Source organism: Capra hircus, chromosome 7 (assembly GCF_001704415.2).
Source record: "Capra hircus breed San Clemente chromosome 7, ASM170441v1, whole genome shotgun sequence".
NCBI lineage: Eukaryota > Metazoa > Chordata > Mammalia > Artiodactyla > Bovidae > Capra > Capra hircus.
This window is the reverse complement of record NC_030814.1, coordinates 96,697,677-96,714,235: the sequence shown is the minus strand read 5'-3', so window position 1 is coordinate 96,714,235 and position 16,559 is coordinate 96,697,677. Positions and strand designations below refer to the sequence as shown.

General features: G+C 51.4%; 1 protein-coding gene across 2 annotated transcripts in view; it reads left to right on the top strand.

Moving 5' to 3' along the window:
• The window catches only part of PKN1 (protein kinase N1), a 29,056-nt gene that overhangs the window by 12,018 nt on the left and 479 nt on the right, over positions 1-16,559 (top strand). For both annotated transcript variants that reach the window (XM_018051180.1, XM_018051181.1), the window contains exons 5-21: positions 2,297-2,442; positions 2,631-2,844; positions 3,836-4,030; positions 6,332-6,441; positions 6,530-6,673; positions 10,853-10,928; positions 11,018-11,159; positions 11,252-11,345; positions 12,925-13,004; positions 13,080-13,155; positions 13,255-13,346; positions 14,686-14,862; positions 14,999-15,061; positions 15,218-15,294; positions 15,487-15,629; positions 16,105-16,212; positions 16,301-16,381. In XM_018051180.1, coding sequence (XP_017906669.1) covers positions 2,297-2,442; positions 2,631-2,844; positions 3,836-4,030; positions 6,332-6,441; positions 6,530-6,673; positions 10,853-10,928; positions 11,018-11,159; positions 11,252-11,345; positions 12,925-13,004; positions 13,080-13,155; positions 13,255-13,346; positions 14,686-14,862; positions 14,999-15,061; positions 15,218-15,294; positions 15,487-15,629; positions 16,105-16,212; positions 16,301-16,381 — 2,018 coding nt within the window. The remainder of the gene's footprint in view (positions 1-2,296; positions 2,443-2,630; positions 2,845-3,835; positions 4,031-6,331; positions 6,442-6,529; positions 6,674-10,852; positions 10,929-11,017; positions 11,160-11,251; positions 11,346-12,924; positions 13,005-13,079; positions 13,156-13,254; positions 13,347-14,685; positions 14,863-14,998; positions 15,062-15,217; positions 15,295-15,486; positions 15,630-16,104; positions 16,213-16,300; positions 16,382-16,559) is intronic.

Below are 16,559 nucleotides of genomic sequence, written 5' to 3'. Positions count from 1 at the left end.
CCCCCCTGGCTGGCTGTGCCCCACGTGCCGGCGTATATATGGCAGTGCTCCTCTCTCTATCCGTCCCACTCTCCTTCCCCCACTGTGTCCACAAGGCCTCACTGAATTTGCTGCAACACTGCCTCCATTCCATGCCTTGATTCCCCGGCTGTGAGGCACGTGGGACCCTCACCCCCCCAACCAGGGAGCAAATCTGTACTGCCTGCCCTGGAAGGTGAAGTCCTAACCACTGGACCACCAGGGAGGTCCCGTGCGGGCATTTCTTTGCCTGTCCCTGTGCCTTATCTGTGTGGCAGTGTGCCTGTGTTGCCGTGATCCTCCCTGGGCTGGAATTGGAGCCCTGGGAGTTTTGCCATTGTGTAACTCTGTCCCGACTCAATGGATGTGAGTTTGGGTGAACTCCAGGAGTTGGTGATGGACAGGGAGGCCTGGCATGCTGCGGTTCATGAGGTCGCAAAGAGTCGGACACGACTGAGCGACTGAACTGACTGACTGTCCCATTAGGGTGTTTATGTTTTGTGACTTTCCCTCTGTCCCTGTGACACTGTCCTTTTGCTGGGAGTTGACAAGGTGTATAGAGCTTCCTGGAGAAGGCAATGGCACCCCATTCCAGTACTCTTGGCTGGAAAATCCCATGGATGGAGGAGCCTGGGGGGCTGCAGTCCATGGGGTTGCTAAGAGTCGGACATGACTGAGTGACTTCACTTTCACTTTTCACTTTCATGTACTGGAGAAGGAAATGGCAACCCACTCCAGTGTTCTTGCCTGGAGAATCCCAGGGATGAGGGAGCCTGGCTGCCGTCTCGGGGGTCGCACAGAGTCGGACATGACTGAAGCGACTTAGCAGCAGCAGCAGCAGCAGCAGCTGCATAGGGCTTCCCAGGTGGCGCTAGTGGTAAAGAACCCACCTGCCAATGTGGAAGACGTAAGAACTGCAGGTTCGATTCCTGGGTTGGGAAGATCCCCTGGAGAAGGGAATGGCACCCTACTCTGGTATTCTTGCCTGGAGAATCCCATGGACAGAGGAGCGTGGTGGGCTACAGTCCATGGGGTTGCACAGAGTCGGACACGACTGAAACGATAGCACATAGCGCAGCACAGACAAGGTATATGCCTGTGTCTATAATATCAGTCTTACCCGTGTGTGGCAGTGTGACGGCATCTCTGTAAGAGTGTGTGGGCATGTGTGTTCCAAGGCCTACACTAGTGACAAAGTGACAATGCCATTGTCACCCTCTAAGTGACAGTCTGATGACATCTGTCTGACACCATTCCTGTTCCTCCAGCTACGTTGTATTTCGTGGTGTGGGTGGTCACCATTCATTCACTCAGACCCCTACTAGAGAAAGTGAGGTATCTTCCAATGTTTTGCTCTTAAAAAAAAAAAAAAGGCTATGAATAACCACGTATAATACATATATCAAGGGAAATTTCCTGGCAATCTAGTGGTTAGGACTCTGCACTTCCACTGCAGGGGAGGTGGGGGTGCAATTCAGTTCCTAGTCAGGGAACTAAAGATCCCATATGCTGCATGGTATGGCCAAACAAAAACAAAAACAACATGTATCAAGTGCAAAGTTGTTTCTATGGGATAAAGTACCTGAACTGGGATTGCTAAATCAAAAGGTAGATACATTTATAATTCTGACAGAAATCACCAAGCTGTCTCCATTGGTTGGAAAGCAACTTGTATTCCCATCAGCAACGTATCTGTTCTTAAATGTGTGTTTTATTTTTATTTATTTATTTGGCTGCATTGAGTCTTAGTTGGGGCACACAGGATCTTCATTGCATCATGTGGGGTGTTTCCTTGCGGTGCACAGACTCTCCAGTTGTGGTGCGCAGGCTCAGTAGTTGCAGGGACATGGGCTTAGTTGCTCTGGAGCATGTGGGATCTTAGTCCCCTCACCAGGGATCGAACCTTCATCCATTGCAGTGGAAGGCAGATTCTTAACTGCTGGACCACCAGGGAAGTTCCCTAAGTATGTGTTGTGTGTCTGTATATAAGACTGCCCCTGGGTGGCAGCTTAACTACATCCCTGGGACTGGCTGTGTGGGGGATGGTGTCTGGATAAAAGAGTGACAGCATCCGGGTGCATGTGTGGCTGTCTGCCCACGGGTGACAGTGTGACTGTCCCCATGACCCCCTATCTTGGGAGGGAGTGATGCTTGTTGACGGCTATCTGTCCCTGGCCAGTGCCTGTACTACAGATGGCTGCATGTCTCTAGAACCAGGATGGTTGGAGACAGCCCGGGGCTCAGGCTGGCCTCACTGCCTCGTGTCTCACGCCCACAGGGAGTCCGGACCTGGGGGCAGTGGAGCTGCGCATCGAGGAGCTGCGTCACCACTTCCGAGTGGAGCATGCGGTGGCCGAGGGCGCCAAGAACGTGCTGCGCCTGCTCAGCGCCGCCAAGACTCCGGACCGCAAAGCCATCAGCGAGGTGAGGGGCGGGGCGTCGACCCGGAGAGGTGGGGCTTCAGCAAGGGATGGGGACTCCTGTTTCAAGTCGGACCCAGATGATTTGAGGGCTGGGGCTTCCGGGGAGGAGCTCCAGGTGGGACTTAGCGGGCCTGGGGGAGGGGCGCGCCGGATCCCGTCCCCAGCCCGGCCAGGCTTCTCCCACCTCAGGCCCAGGAGAAGCTGACCGAGTCCAACCAGAAGCTGGGGCTGCTTCGGGAGGCGCTGGAGCGGCGGCTTGGGGAGCTACCCGCTGACCACCCGAAGGGGCGGCTGCTGCGCGAGGAGCTCGCCGCGGCTTCCTCCGCAGCCTTTAGCGCCCGCCTGGCCGGGCCGTTCCCCCCCACGCACTACAGCACCCTGAGCAAGCCTGCGCCACTCACAGGTGGGTCCCTACACCTCCCGCGTCCTCGCCGCTTCCGCCCCAAATCAGGACCCCACCCCCCTAGCTCTAGACTCCTGCCCCTCTAAGCCCCCAGCCCCAAACCTGCAACTGGGATCTTCATTCTCCCCAGTCCTGGACTCCCATCCCACTGTCCCCTCCCTTCTCCATTCACCCCAACCCTGTAGCCCTGGGCCCCATTCCCCACGCCAAACAGACCCTTGGACCCTAGACTTCCAACCCCACCTTGCCCTCCCAGAGACTCTTGCCCTTGTCTCCCCATCCTTGATCCCTGGGTGGGAAGATTCCCTGGAGATGGAAATGGCAACCCACTCTAGTATTCTTGCCTGGGAAATTCCATGGACAGAGGAGCCTGGTAGTCTGTAGTCCATGAGGTCGCAAAAGAGTCAGACACAGCTGAGTGACTAAACAACAGCAACAACAGTCCCATCCTCACTTTCCCCACCCCACCGTGAAGGGGCAGCTGTCTGCTCTCTCCAGCCAGAGTCCTCGATTTCAGTCTCATAGTCCCTCACTCTCAGAATCCTCAGTCCTGAACCTCTGACCCCCCCACCCCCAGACTAGCCAGCCCCTCCCTTCTTAGATCCCTCAGCCACTACCTCCCCAGACCAGTCCTATCATAGACCCCAGCCCCAGTGTCAGATCTCAGACTAGCCTACTGAATCCTACCCTGGACCCCCCCAGTCCTACCTGGCTCACCACCGCCTGGACTTCCGGCCTGCGCTCTGAACTGCTCTTCTGTCACTAAACCTCAGCATCTAGAGCCCGTCCCCAGACTGCCCCACCCCTCCCCCTTGTCCCCTGTTTCTCTCTTCTGGACACAGCCATCTCTGCAGCAGACCCCCTGCCTCACCCCGATTGTCCCTCACCAACTCCTCCTTGCACGCTGGCCACTTCTGCTCATGCCCACTGCACCTGCAACCTTTGTCCTGCCCCAGATGTAACCCACCCCATGAGCCTGCCCCTCTCTCAGGGACCCTGGAGGTGCGTGTGGTGGGCTGCAGAGACCTTCCAGAGACCATCCCTTGGAACCCTTCACCTTCGGTGGGGGGGCCTGGGACCCCTGACAGCCGCACCCCCTTCCTGAGCCGCCCAGCCCGAGGTCTTTACAGCCGAACAGGAAGTCTCAGTGGCAGGAGCAGCCTCAAAGCTGAAGCCGAGAACACCAGTGAGTGGCACTGATGTCCGGGAGGGATGAGGTGGGGTAGGCTGGGGGTGGTTCCTGATTTCCCACATCGGTAACATTCTGAAAAAGTCGTTCATCACACTCATTAGGATGGATACTGTAAAATAGAACAAGATGAAGTAACAGGTGTTAGGGAGGATGTGGAGAAGCTGGAAGGCTTCTGCACTGTTGGTGGGAATGTAAAATTGTGTGGCCACCGTGGAAAGCAGCATGGCAGGTCCTCACATAATGAAACATAGAACTGCCATAGATCTAATATTCCTGCTCAAAAGAGTTGGAAGCCGGATCTCAAAGAGATTTTGGTATACACCCATGTTCATAGCAGCGTTATTCACAGTGGTCAAAAGGCAGAAGCAACCCAGTGTCTGTTGATGGATGAATGGATAAACAAATTGTGGTCCATCCACACAGTGGATTCCAGAGAAGTCTATTCTATAGAAATGGATTCTATTCTAGACATATATATCTATAACGATGGTAAATTTTATGTTACGAGTTTTACCACAGTGTGAAAAGAAGTGAATACACACGTTTAAAAGTATGAGTAAGAGAAGAATAACACTAAAGTAACTGTCCATGTTACCACTACCCAGGTCAAGAAATAGGATTCTCTGGATTTTTCAGCCTTAAAAGAGGACATTCTGAAACATGCCACAACATGGATGAACTTGAGTACATCAGTGAAATAAACCAGCTGTAAAATGACAAGTGGGCGTCCCCGGTGGCTCAGTGGTAAAGAATCCGCCTGCCAGTGTAGGAGACCCGAGTTTGATCCCGGAGTTGGGGAGATTCCCCCGAGAAGAAAATGACAACCCACTCCAGTATCCTTGCCTGGGAAATCCCATGGACAGAGAAGCCTGGTGGGCTACAGTCCATGGGGTCACAAAAGAGTCGGATATGACTTAGCAGCTGAGCATGAGGGATACTTCTTGTCTTTTTGTTGTTGTTTAGTCCCTAAGTTGTGTCCGACTCTTTTGCGACCCCATGAACTGTAACCCGCCAGACTCCTCTGTCCGTGGGATTTCCCAGTCAAGAAAGCTGGAGCAAGGTGCCATTTCCTTCTCCGAGGGATCTTCCCAACCCAGGGAGTGAACCCCTGTGTTCAACCCATGTGCCTGCGCCTCCTGCATTGGCAGGCAGATTCTTCACCACTGAGCCACCTGGGAAGCCGACAAGTAGTGTAGGATTCTACTTACACGAAGTATCTACGTTGGTTACATTCATAGGGATGGAAAGAACAGTGGTTGCTAGTGGTTGAGGGGGAGGGGAAATGCAGAGTTATTGTTTACCGGGGACAGAGTTTCATGGGAAAGACGAAGAGTTCTGGAGATGACGGTGGTGATGATTACACAACAGTATAAACGTACTTGGTACCACTGAGCTGTATGCTTGATAATGATGGTAAATTTCATGTGAGTTTTACCACAATGTGAAAAGAAACGATGCACACGTGTAAAAGTATGAATAAAAGAAGAATAACAGTAGAGTAACCGCCTGTGTTACCACCACCCAGGTCGAGAGATAGAATTCTCTGGAAGCCCTCTCATGCCCCCTCCTCAATTCCAGCCCCTTCCTCTGTCCTAGAGGTAGCTACTCTCCTCACTCTTATCGCTGTCATCGCCTCGCTTTTCTTTGTAGTCTTAGCGCCCATGTACCATCTCAAAGCAATGCAGTTTAATTTGCCTGTGTTTGAACTGCACATATGTGGAATCATACAGAATGTATTCCATGGAAACGGCTTCTTTTATTCAACATTGTGTGGGAGATTTATTCATACCGTTGCATGAAATTATACTTCATTCATTTTTAGCCCGGTTTAATTGTGTTAGACTGAGCCATATCAGATTGCTGTCTTTTTTTTTTTTTTTTTAGGTAAAAAATAGTTGAATATAAGAGATTTCATGGTTTAGCTAATAACCCTATATTACCATGTATATGTTAATTCATAGGCAGATGTTCTAGTTTAGGGCTGTTACGTAAGCATTATATCTATGCATTTCCCAGTGTATACTTGCTGGCATTTTTTTAGATTGAATACTTAGGAATATATTGCTGGAATTTATATATAGAATAAAAGTGAATTTGGATCCCTGCCTCACACCACACACCAAAATCAACTGGAGATGGATTGAAGGGCTTAATGTGAAAGGCAGGACTGTAGAGCTTGGTCAGATAACATAGCAGAATATTATAGGGGAAGAGAGGATTTCTTTATTAATAAGATATAAGAGATTACCCTCCTCTCCAGAATCTCCTGACACCCTCCCCCCACCCCTGTTCCAGATGAGGTGAGCACTGTGCTCAAGCTGGATAACACAGTGGTGGGACAGACATCCTGGAAGCCATGTGGCCCCAACGCCTGGGACCAGAGCTTTACCCTGGAACTGGAGAGGGTGAGTTAGGTGGGCGAGTGAGAGGGCTGGGAGGAGGAGGGGCCTGGGGCCACAGGCACCGCAAGTGACAGCCCTCTTCTTCCCTGAGGCACGGGAATTGGAGTTGGCTGTGTTCTGGCGGGACCAGCGGGGCCTGTGTGCCCTCAAATTCCTGAAGTTGGAGGATTTCCTGGACAACGAGAGGCATGAGGTGCAGTTGGACATGGAACCTCAGGGCTGCCTGCTGGCTGAGGTACAGCCTGACCCCCGCCCTGAGAAAATGCTTTTTTTTTTTTTTTGGCTGTGCTGGGTCTTCATTGCTGCTCAGGCTAGTCTTGAGTTGCAGCGCAGGTGGGTTTCTAAATGCATTGGCTTTTCTTGTGGAACACGGGTTCTAGGGTGCATGGCCTTCAGTAATTGCAGGATACGGGCTCAATAGTTACCGCTCCTGGGCTCCAGAGCACAGGCTTAGCAGTGGTACATGGGCCTAGTTGCTCTGCGGCATGTGGGATCTTCCCGGACCAGGGATCGAACACGTCTCCTGCCTTGGCAGGCGGATTCTTCACTGCCAAGCCACCAGGAAAGCCCAGAAAAATGCTTTTTGTGTCTCTTTCTCCTGGTTTTCTAGAAGGGGAAGATGTGTTTTCCCCTTAGTCTCTGAACCTTGATAGGAAAGTACATTTAATTAGTCCCATGATGCATGACTAAAGTTGGGATTGGTTTCATTCTGAAACAAGAAATTAAAAAAAGAATAGCAAAATGTTGTCAAGCCAGAAAAGAAAAGCAAAACCAAGCAATGTAAGATGGGGATTGCTATGAGAGCCACAGTTGAGCAGAGAGATTCCTTCCCCAGTGCTGTTGGGTTAGGGTCCTCATCAGGGGAGCCCGCCCCCGCCCCTTGGCACTATGGACATTTGGGCTGGATAAGTCTTGGTTGCAGGACTGCTCTATGTACTGTAGGGTGCTGAGTGCTGAGTCACATCCCTGGTCCCCACCCACGGGATGCCAGTAGCAACCCTGCACAAGTTGTGACAATTAAAAATGCCTCCAGACATGGCCAGCGGCCCCTCATTGAGAGCCCATAGTCTAAATGACATTCCCAGCTGACCCCTTGTCGCATGGCCAAGCCCTTTCCTAAGTGCTCTGCTGGCACTGACTTATAAATCCTCACCAAGAACCCGTGCAGGAGGGACCGTTACTAGTTACGTTTGACAGAGGAGGAAACTGAGACACAGAAAGAAACTCACTGGACCCTTCATTTAACCAGAATTATTCTAGAAATTCTTTAAATTTGCCCTTAAAATGCTAATGTACCCTATTTTATGTATTGGGCTGAACAGGAAGTTCGTTTGGGTTTTCTCATAAGATCTTATAGAAACTCAAAAAAACTTTTTGGCCAACACACACACAGACAGACAGACAGACAGACAGACACACACACACACACACACACACACACACACTGCTTCCCTGATAGCTCTGATGAAAAAGAATCCGCCTGTAATGCGCACACACACACACACACACACACACACACACACACACACACACACACACACACACACACACACACTGCTTCCCTGATAGCTCTGATGAAAAAGAATCCGCCTGTAATGCGCACACACACACACACACACACACACACACACACACTGCTTCCCTGATAGCTCTGATGAAAAAGAATCCGCCTGTAATGCGCACACACACACACACACACACACACACACACACACACACACACACACACACACACTGCTTCCCTGATAGCTCTGATAATAAAGAATCCGCCTGTAATGCAGGAGACCTGGGTTCAATCCCTGGGTTGGAAAGATCCCCTGGAGAAAAAAATGGCAACCCATTCCAGTACTCTAGCCTGGAGAGTTCTATGGGCAGAGGAGCCTTGTGGACTACAGTCCATGGGGTCACAAAGACTCAGACACAACTGAGTAACTAACACTTTGATTTCACGTGTGTGTGTGTGTATACATATATGTATGTATTTATGTATAGATTTATCTCCCCATGTCCTTAACCCTAGGGGAAAAGTCTTTTTTTTTTCATTTTGCTGCTTGCTTAGTTTTTTTTAAAGTTTATTATTTATTTTGGCTTTGCTGGGTCTTCATTGCAGCTTTCTGGCTTCTCTAGTTGTGGTGCCTGGGCTCTAGAGTGCTTGGGTTCAGTCGTTGTAACTTGTAGACTTGATTGCCATCTGTGGGATCTTTGTTTCCTGACCAGGGATCGAACCTGGGCCCCCTGCATTGAGAGTGTGGAGTCTTATCCATTGGACCACCAGGAAAGTCTCCACCACTTGCTTAGTTTTTTAAATACCAGTTTTCTTTGCAAAAAGATCAGACCATGTGAAAAAGAAAGAGAATTCCCAGTGTATGCATGCTAAGTCGCTTCAGTCATATCCTACTGTTTGCGATGCTATGGACTCAAGCCCACCAGGCTCCTCTGTCCATGGGATTCTCCAGCCGAGAATACTGGAGTGTGTTGCCATGCCCTCCTCCAGAGAATCTTCCTGACCTGGGGATCAAACCTGCAGCTCTTATGTCTCTGGCATTGGCAGACGGGTTCTTTACCATTAGCTCAACCTGGGAAACCCTAGTATAAAAAATTCCCAGTGCACAGTATTAAAAAAAAAAACAACGGCTGTATTATTAACTCTGTTTTCAGGAATGGGATAAATATCAAGAGAGTCATTGGGTTCAAGTGAGTTTAAAGATTAACCTGAAAGAAGCTTTTCCTTGGCTGTGAAAGTCGTTCACTTGTGTCTGACTCTCTGCGACCCCATGGACTATATAGTCCATGGAATTCTCCAGGCCAGAATACTGGAGTGGGTAGCCTGTCCCTTCTCCAGTGAATCTTCCCGACCCAGGAGTCGAACCAAGGTCTCCTGCCTTGCAGGTGGATTTTTTACCAGCTGAGCTACCAGGGAAGCCTCTAGATACCAAAAGTCTACATTGTTCTAAGTTTTCACTAGAAAATGCTTTCAAAATTTTAAAACATTAGTCACTTTTCAGTAATTTCTAACTAATTCACTAATTCCTAAAAATATCTAGAAAAATTCTTGAAATAGTCAAGGGCTATCTTACTATCTGGGTGAAAATTCTTACATAATCTCGTAATCCAGGACCACAGAAGGAAAGGCGCAGAGAAGAGCTGACTTCACACGGCAGGGCCATGAAATTATTCTTCTGTTAGGAAGACTGTCCAAAACCCAAGTGGATAATAGTGGTGGGTGGCCAGGGGTAAGAGTTCTGAGGCAGTCCTGCTTGTCTTCAAGATTTACTTACTATTTTTTTTTAAGAAAGATTGTTGTTTCTTTTTAAAAAAAATGTTACTTATTTTCATTTTTGTCTTGGCTGAGTCTTTGTTGCTGCTCGGGCTCTTCTCTAGTTGTGGCAGGCGGGCTTCTCATCGCCGTGGCTTCACTAGTGACCGAGCACGGGCTCTGGAGCACCGGCTCAGTAGTTGTGGCTCACGGGCTTAGCTGCTCGGCGGCAAGTGGGATCTGCCTGGATCAGCAATTGAATGTCTCCTGCATTGGCAGGCGGATTCTTTACCACGGGAGAAGCCCCCAAGGTTTACTTAGAACATTCTCTTTTGTTCTCCCCAAAGCACCATCCTGTAGAACCTTCTGCAGTTCTGTTGTCTCTGAGCCTACAATAGTTGAGTTCTGTCATAGATGGAATTGTTCCGTGTCTGTGTCCTCCCATATAGTAGCCGATAGCCTCTTGAAGTCCGGCTAGTGTGACGGGGGACTGACATTTTCAGTCAGCTTACATTTTACTTCATTTCAGTAGCCACACGTGGCTAGAGGTGACCAGATCAGGGACACCCATAAAGTCACACGGTTCTATGACTTCAACACCTTCCAGAAGATGTGATGCAGCTGGGAGAATTCCACGAGACCAGTGGTTTCCCCACATGAGTGGACACCAGCATCATCACCTGGAAGGCTTGCTAGAACACACACTGCTGGGCTCCACCCCCAGGGTTTCTGATTCAGTGGGTCCAGGGTGGGTGGAGGTGCTGAGAATCTCCCTTTCCAGCAGGTTCCCAGGTGATGCTGGTAATGCTGGTCTGTGAGCACAGGTGGGGAGGCGGGACGCTAAAGGAAGGGTAGTTCCCATTTGCCGGAGTCGTCCGTAGGTCTTGTTGGATCAGAGCTGCTCCCCACCCCTAGAAGAGGGCCTGCTTGCCTGCCTGCTTCTTGCTTTTCCAGGGTGGCTTTCAAGAGGTGGTCCTGTCAAAGGATGGATTGGCTTTGTGACCCCTTAATACGCTGCATGGTACTCTGTGGTTGGATGCGATGCCACAGTGACTGGAACCCTGGAAACGTACGGGTGTGCACGCCTATGACCCTGAGGCTTCCCCCAGCGAGATGCTAGAGGAGGGCCAGGGTCCTCACACCAGCCCCTCCCCTCAGGTCACCTTCCGCAACCCTGTCATTGAGAGGATCCCCCGGCTCCGACGACAGAAGAAGATCTTCTCCAAGCAGCAAGGTGAGGGGATGAACTGGAGCAGGGCAGAGACCAGGGTTGCCGTGCGTGTCATGGAGGCTAACGTCCACCCCCACGCCGCCCTTCCCCAGGGAAGGCATTTCAGCGTGCTAGGCAGATGAACATCGACGTCGCCACCTGGGTACGGCTGCTCCGCAGGCTCATCCCCAACGCCACAGCCACTGGTACCTTCAGCCCGGGGGCTTCACCAGGACCTGAGGCTCGGTCCACAGGGTAAGCGGGGGGCGGGGCCCTGGGAGGCCCGCTGCCCCGGCTGCTTTCCCGGGTGCCAGGTCTTAGATGCGCCCTCCTTCCTTGTGCCGCAGTGACGTATCTGTGGAGAAGCTGAACCTTGGGGTTGAGACAGACAGCTCACCCCAGAAGAGCCCTCTGGGTCCTCCTTCCAGCCCATCCAGTCTGGTGAGCACCCCACCTTGGCCCAGCTCGAGTTCCAAGCTCTCACCAGGAACTTCCTTGGTCACACAGCTTATCTCTGCCAGAGCTAGGGTCTCATTTTCTATCCCAGACAAACACATGAGCTTGGGAGCCAGGCCACCTGGGCCCCACTCCTTCTCTGTTGCCTCCTGTCTGTGTGACCCATGCCAGGCCGCTTCACCTCTTCACGCTTAGCGCACCACTGTGTAAAACGATCAAGTTTAAAACTCATGTCGATGACAGGAGTCAGGTTAGTGGTTTCCTCCGGGCAGTTTGTTGACAGGAGAACGGACTCAGGAGAGCCTGCCAGCATGATGAAAATGTTCTGAAGCTTGATCTAGGTCAGAGGGCAAGTACACTGTTTCTGGAAAGGACCATATCGTCAGTATCTTCAGCTTTGTGGGTCAGATGGGTCACAGTGATGACTCGTCAGTACTGCTCCCATAGAAAGCAGCAACGTGATACAGACACGAAGGGGTTTGACTGTGCACTGGGAAGGCCTTGTGTCGTATCCCTTTCAGGAATCATGAGCTACTCTTCTTCTTTTGATTTTTCTCAACCCTTTAAAAACATAAAAATGATTCTTAGCTTACAGACTGTACGAAACACGGAGTTTACCAACCCCTGGTCTAGTTCACAGGCATCTGGTTAGACACATGTGTAAGAGCTGGTCCCATTACCCACCCCACTGAATGCATTTTATACCTCATTTTCTAAAAAATGGCAGCAATAATAATATATGCTTCATGGCATTAAATGAGATCATTAAATAGATGAATTTGGCAAAAAAAAAAAAAATCCAAAAGTTGAATAACACTGAATGCTGGGGAGGATGCGGGAGAACAGGCAGGCAGGCAGTGGGAGGCATGTGAATCACTACATCTTCTTGGGAGGGCAAGCTGGTTGAGTTAAAAATGGGTGTTGTCTTGACCTAGATGTTCCACTCCTGGACATCTGTGATGGCCATTCACATACATGCACACAAAAAATGCTTGAATGAGTATGAAATACAGCTAGAAAGGTACCCATGACATCATTAACAGCAGCTGGCTCTGGGGAGAGCAGCTGGGGCAGGAAAAACTGCGTTTCCTACTGTATACGTGTTTGCACTGGTTGAACTTTTAAAACTATATAATGGGGAATGATGGACCAGTAGGTAAATTTTCTCCAACTTAAACTTTTAATTTTGATGCTTCATTATATATTCATATGATGTAAAGAATTAGGTGGTTCCATAAGGCTGTTAGCAATAAAGGCAGTAAGTTAGAAGTATTGGAGCTTCAGCAACAGTCCTCCCAATGACTGTTCAGGGTTGATTTCCTTTAGGATTGACTGATTTGATCTCCTTGCTGTCCAGGGGACTCTCAAGAGTCTTTCCTAGCACAATTCAAAGGCATCGGTTATTCAGCCCTCAGCCTTCCTTATGGTCCAGGTCTCACATCTGTACATGACTCTTGGAAAACCCATAGTTTTGACTATACAGACACGAGAGGTCAGATTGGAGATGGGTCATATCCATTGAGGTTATGGGTTATTGTACTCTGACCTCCTCCCTCTGTCACAGAGTTCTCCGATCCAGGCAACTACGACCACTCCCGAGCTGCCTTCGGAGACCCAGGAGACGCCAGGCCCCACGCTGTGCAGGTGACACCCCTCCCCTGGCCACCACCCACCACCCCTGCCCACTGTCCCTTCCCCACCAGTCCCATCTTTCTGCAGCCCTCTGAGGAAGTCACCCCTGACCCTCGAGGATTTCAAGTTCCTGGCAGTGCTGGGCCGAGGTCACTTTGGGAAGGTGAGGTATGGGGGCTAAGGAGTTAGGGGGCTGGAGGTCCACACCCCCAGGTCCTTAGACTGGCCACTAAGGGCACCCCTGTGACCACTGTGGTTTCAGGTGCTGCTCTCTGAATTCCGGCCCAGTGGGGAGCTGTTCGCCATCAAGGCTTTGAAGAAAGGGGACATTGTGGCCCGAGACGAGGTGGAGAGGTGGGGAGCCTGCTCATGCCCTCTGAGAACATCAGTCTTCTCTTCCGGGAAGTGGGAGACCAAGCACTCCCTTCCTGGGAGCTGCTGTGAGAATGATTCATAACGATCATTCCTGCTTATTAAGCTAGTTGTCGCTGAGTTGCTAAGTCGTGTCTGACTCTTTTGCAACCCCGTGTAGCCCACCAGGCTCCTCTGTCCATGGGATTTCCCAGGCAAGGATACTGGAGTGGGTTGCCACTTCCTTCTCCAGGGGATCTTCCCGACCCAGGGATCGAATGCGGGTCTCCTGCATCGCAGGTAGTCTCTTGCATTCAGGCATATTCTTTCACCGACTGAGCCACCAGTATTTCGTGACTATTAGCAAGCACCCATCATGTCCTTTACATTCCTCTGAGAAGTCAACACTGTTATGGTCCCAGTTCTGATGGCACAGAGAAATTGGGCAAATTGCCCAAGGTCACATAGCCAGTAAGCAGCAGGTCTGGGATTTGAACTTAGGGACTTGGGTTCTGAAGCCTGTGCTGTTAGTGGTGCCATGTACCGTTTGGGGTCAGGACCCTGAGTTCAAGTCCTGCCTCTGCTACAGATGTGCATAGAAACCTTAGAGTGTTCACTTTGCCCTCTGAACCTCAGCCTCCCCATCTATAAAAGGGGAGTAAGCCTTCCTTGCAGGGTTGCTGGGTGGATTGAATGGGAGGATGCCTCTAAATCATTCTGCAGAGCCTAGTAGAAGCACTGAGATAGTCCTAGTCCTCTTGACATCCTTTTATTAACCAGGAATCCGACTTAAATAGGCTTAAGCAAATAGAAGAATTTATTGCTCTGGATCAGAAAAGTCCAGGGGTGGACTACCTTCAGGCATGGCTGTATCCAGGTGCTGAGTTGACGTCTCTCACTTCCGCTTTTATCTGTGTGGTCTTTGCTTGTACTCCTCTCATAGGGTCAGAGATATCTCCTACTTTAGCACTTTAAGGCTCATCTGCCAGCTTTGGCCCTTCTCCCATATTTATCCAGCAGAAATCTTGAGTTTGAATCCATTGGCTTGGCTTGCCCATTCATGAACCAATTCCTGGCCTGGGAGATGGGGTGCTCTGAAGGGAAGTAACAGTTCCCCTGGTGGTTTCCCAAAAGGAAGTCAGGGACTATTACTAGGACAATGCATGGATTCTGGGTGCCTCTTGAGCAGGTTCAGACGCATTAAGCAACTTGCCCAAGTGTGCACAGCCATTCAAGGCCCTTGAGCAAACATCTGATGATTGAAGACTAGGGAATGACGGGAGTCAGGGATAGTGAGCTGCTGCCTTCTCTGACCACGCCCCCTCCCCGCTGCCCTGCCCAGCCTGATGTGTGAGAAGCGGATCTTGGCAGCTGTGACCAACGCGGGACACCCTTTTCTGGTGAACCTGTTTGGCTGTTTCCAGACACCGGAGCATGTATGCTTTGTGATGGAGTACTCGGCTGGCGGGGACCTGATGCTGCACATCCACAGTGATGTGTTCTCTGAGCCCCGTGCTGTGTGAGCCTGGCACCCTGCCTCCCCACACCTGGAGTTGCGGGGGACTGTGGGGGCGGGGTTGATGATGTGGGAGTCTTCTGTGACCCTCCTACCTTGCCTGGAGACCCGGTTCCCTCATACCAGCCTCTTTCTGCAGCTTTTATTCGGCCTGTGTGGTGCTGGGGCTGCAGTTTCTCCACGAACACAAGATTGTCTACAGGTGTGTGTGCGCGTGTGTGTGTGCGCGTGCGCGTTCACGCCTGTGGGCTCGTGCATACATGCACTTACCCGCTCTGCCCACTGGGGGGCCCTCAGGCTTCAGGCAGAACCCACATCCCACTCATCCCTCCTTACATTCTTCCACCCCCTCTCACAGGGACCTGAAGTTGGACAATTTGCTTCTGGACACCGAGGGCTATGTCAAGATTGCAGACTTTGGTCTCTGCAAGGAGGGTGAGGGGGCGGTTTGGATCTGCGGGGCTGACATCTGGGGTTCAGACAGAGGGGAGGTAATGGAGCCCCCCCAGCCCCACCTGGCTTACCCCTGCTGGGTTCTTAGGGCTGGCTGTCTAGACCACCCCATGCTGGGCTGGGCTAGAGCTGTGACTTCCCCCATAACCTTACGTGGCCTTGCTGATCCCCCAGGGATGGGCTATGGGGACCGGACCAGCACTTTCTGTGGGACCCCAGAGTTCCTGGCGCCTGAGGTGCTGACGGACACGTCGTACACTCGGGCTGTGGACTGGTGGGGACTGGGCGTGTTGCTCTATGAGATGCTGGTTGGTGAGGTGAGATCCCAGGCGGCTCCACCCTGCCTGTCCCTGGTAACCTGCGTGTGTGCTGGTGAGGTGGGCGGGTTGTTTAATCACTAAGTCATGCCCAACTCTTTGTGACACTGTGGACTGTAGCCTGCCAAGTTCCTCTGCCCATGGGATTTTCCAGGCAAGGACACAGGAGTGGGTTGCCATTTCCTTCTCCAGAGAATCTTCTGACCCAGAGATCAAACCCGCGTCTCCTGCATTGGCAGGCGGGTTCTTTGCCGCTGATCCAGTAGGGGGAGGTTGTCAGATTCACCCTCCACTGTGGGCTGTCTGATTGAGGACAGGTAGCTCTGCCTCCTTGGCCTCAGTTTCTGCATCTGTAAATTGGGGTCCTTCCCCTCCCAAGTGAGCCGTGTCAAAGTACAGCTGGAGCCCTGGGTGAATGGAACCAGGTGCGGTATGGTCAGAGGGGCCTAATTCATCCAATCTCTCCTTGTCCCAGTCCCCATTCCCAGGGGACGATGAGGAGGAGGTATTTGACAGTATCGTCAACGATGAGGTTCGCTACCCCCGCTTCCTGTCAGCTGAAGCCATTGGCATCATGCGCAGGGTAAGGACCCCTGCCCAACTCGGGGTGAGCCAAGGGAAGTGACTCGGGCTGGGAAGGGGAACACTGACACGGAACTCCCTCCACCCAGCTGCTGCGGAGGAATCCAGAGCGCAGGTTGGGATCCAGCGAGAGGGACGCTGAGGATGTGAAAAAACAGCCTTTCTTCAGGGTGAAGTCTCCCACCCCCAGGACCCATTCCCCCATGCCCAAGACCTAGTGGCTTCACTTCCAACGTTGTTACCTCCCCTCAACACCCACCTGCCTTTGCTTCCTCACATTTACCCCCACTGACCTTCCTACACCCACCCAAGTTAACTGCAGGCTGGCCTGTTGGGGAGCGCTGCTCT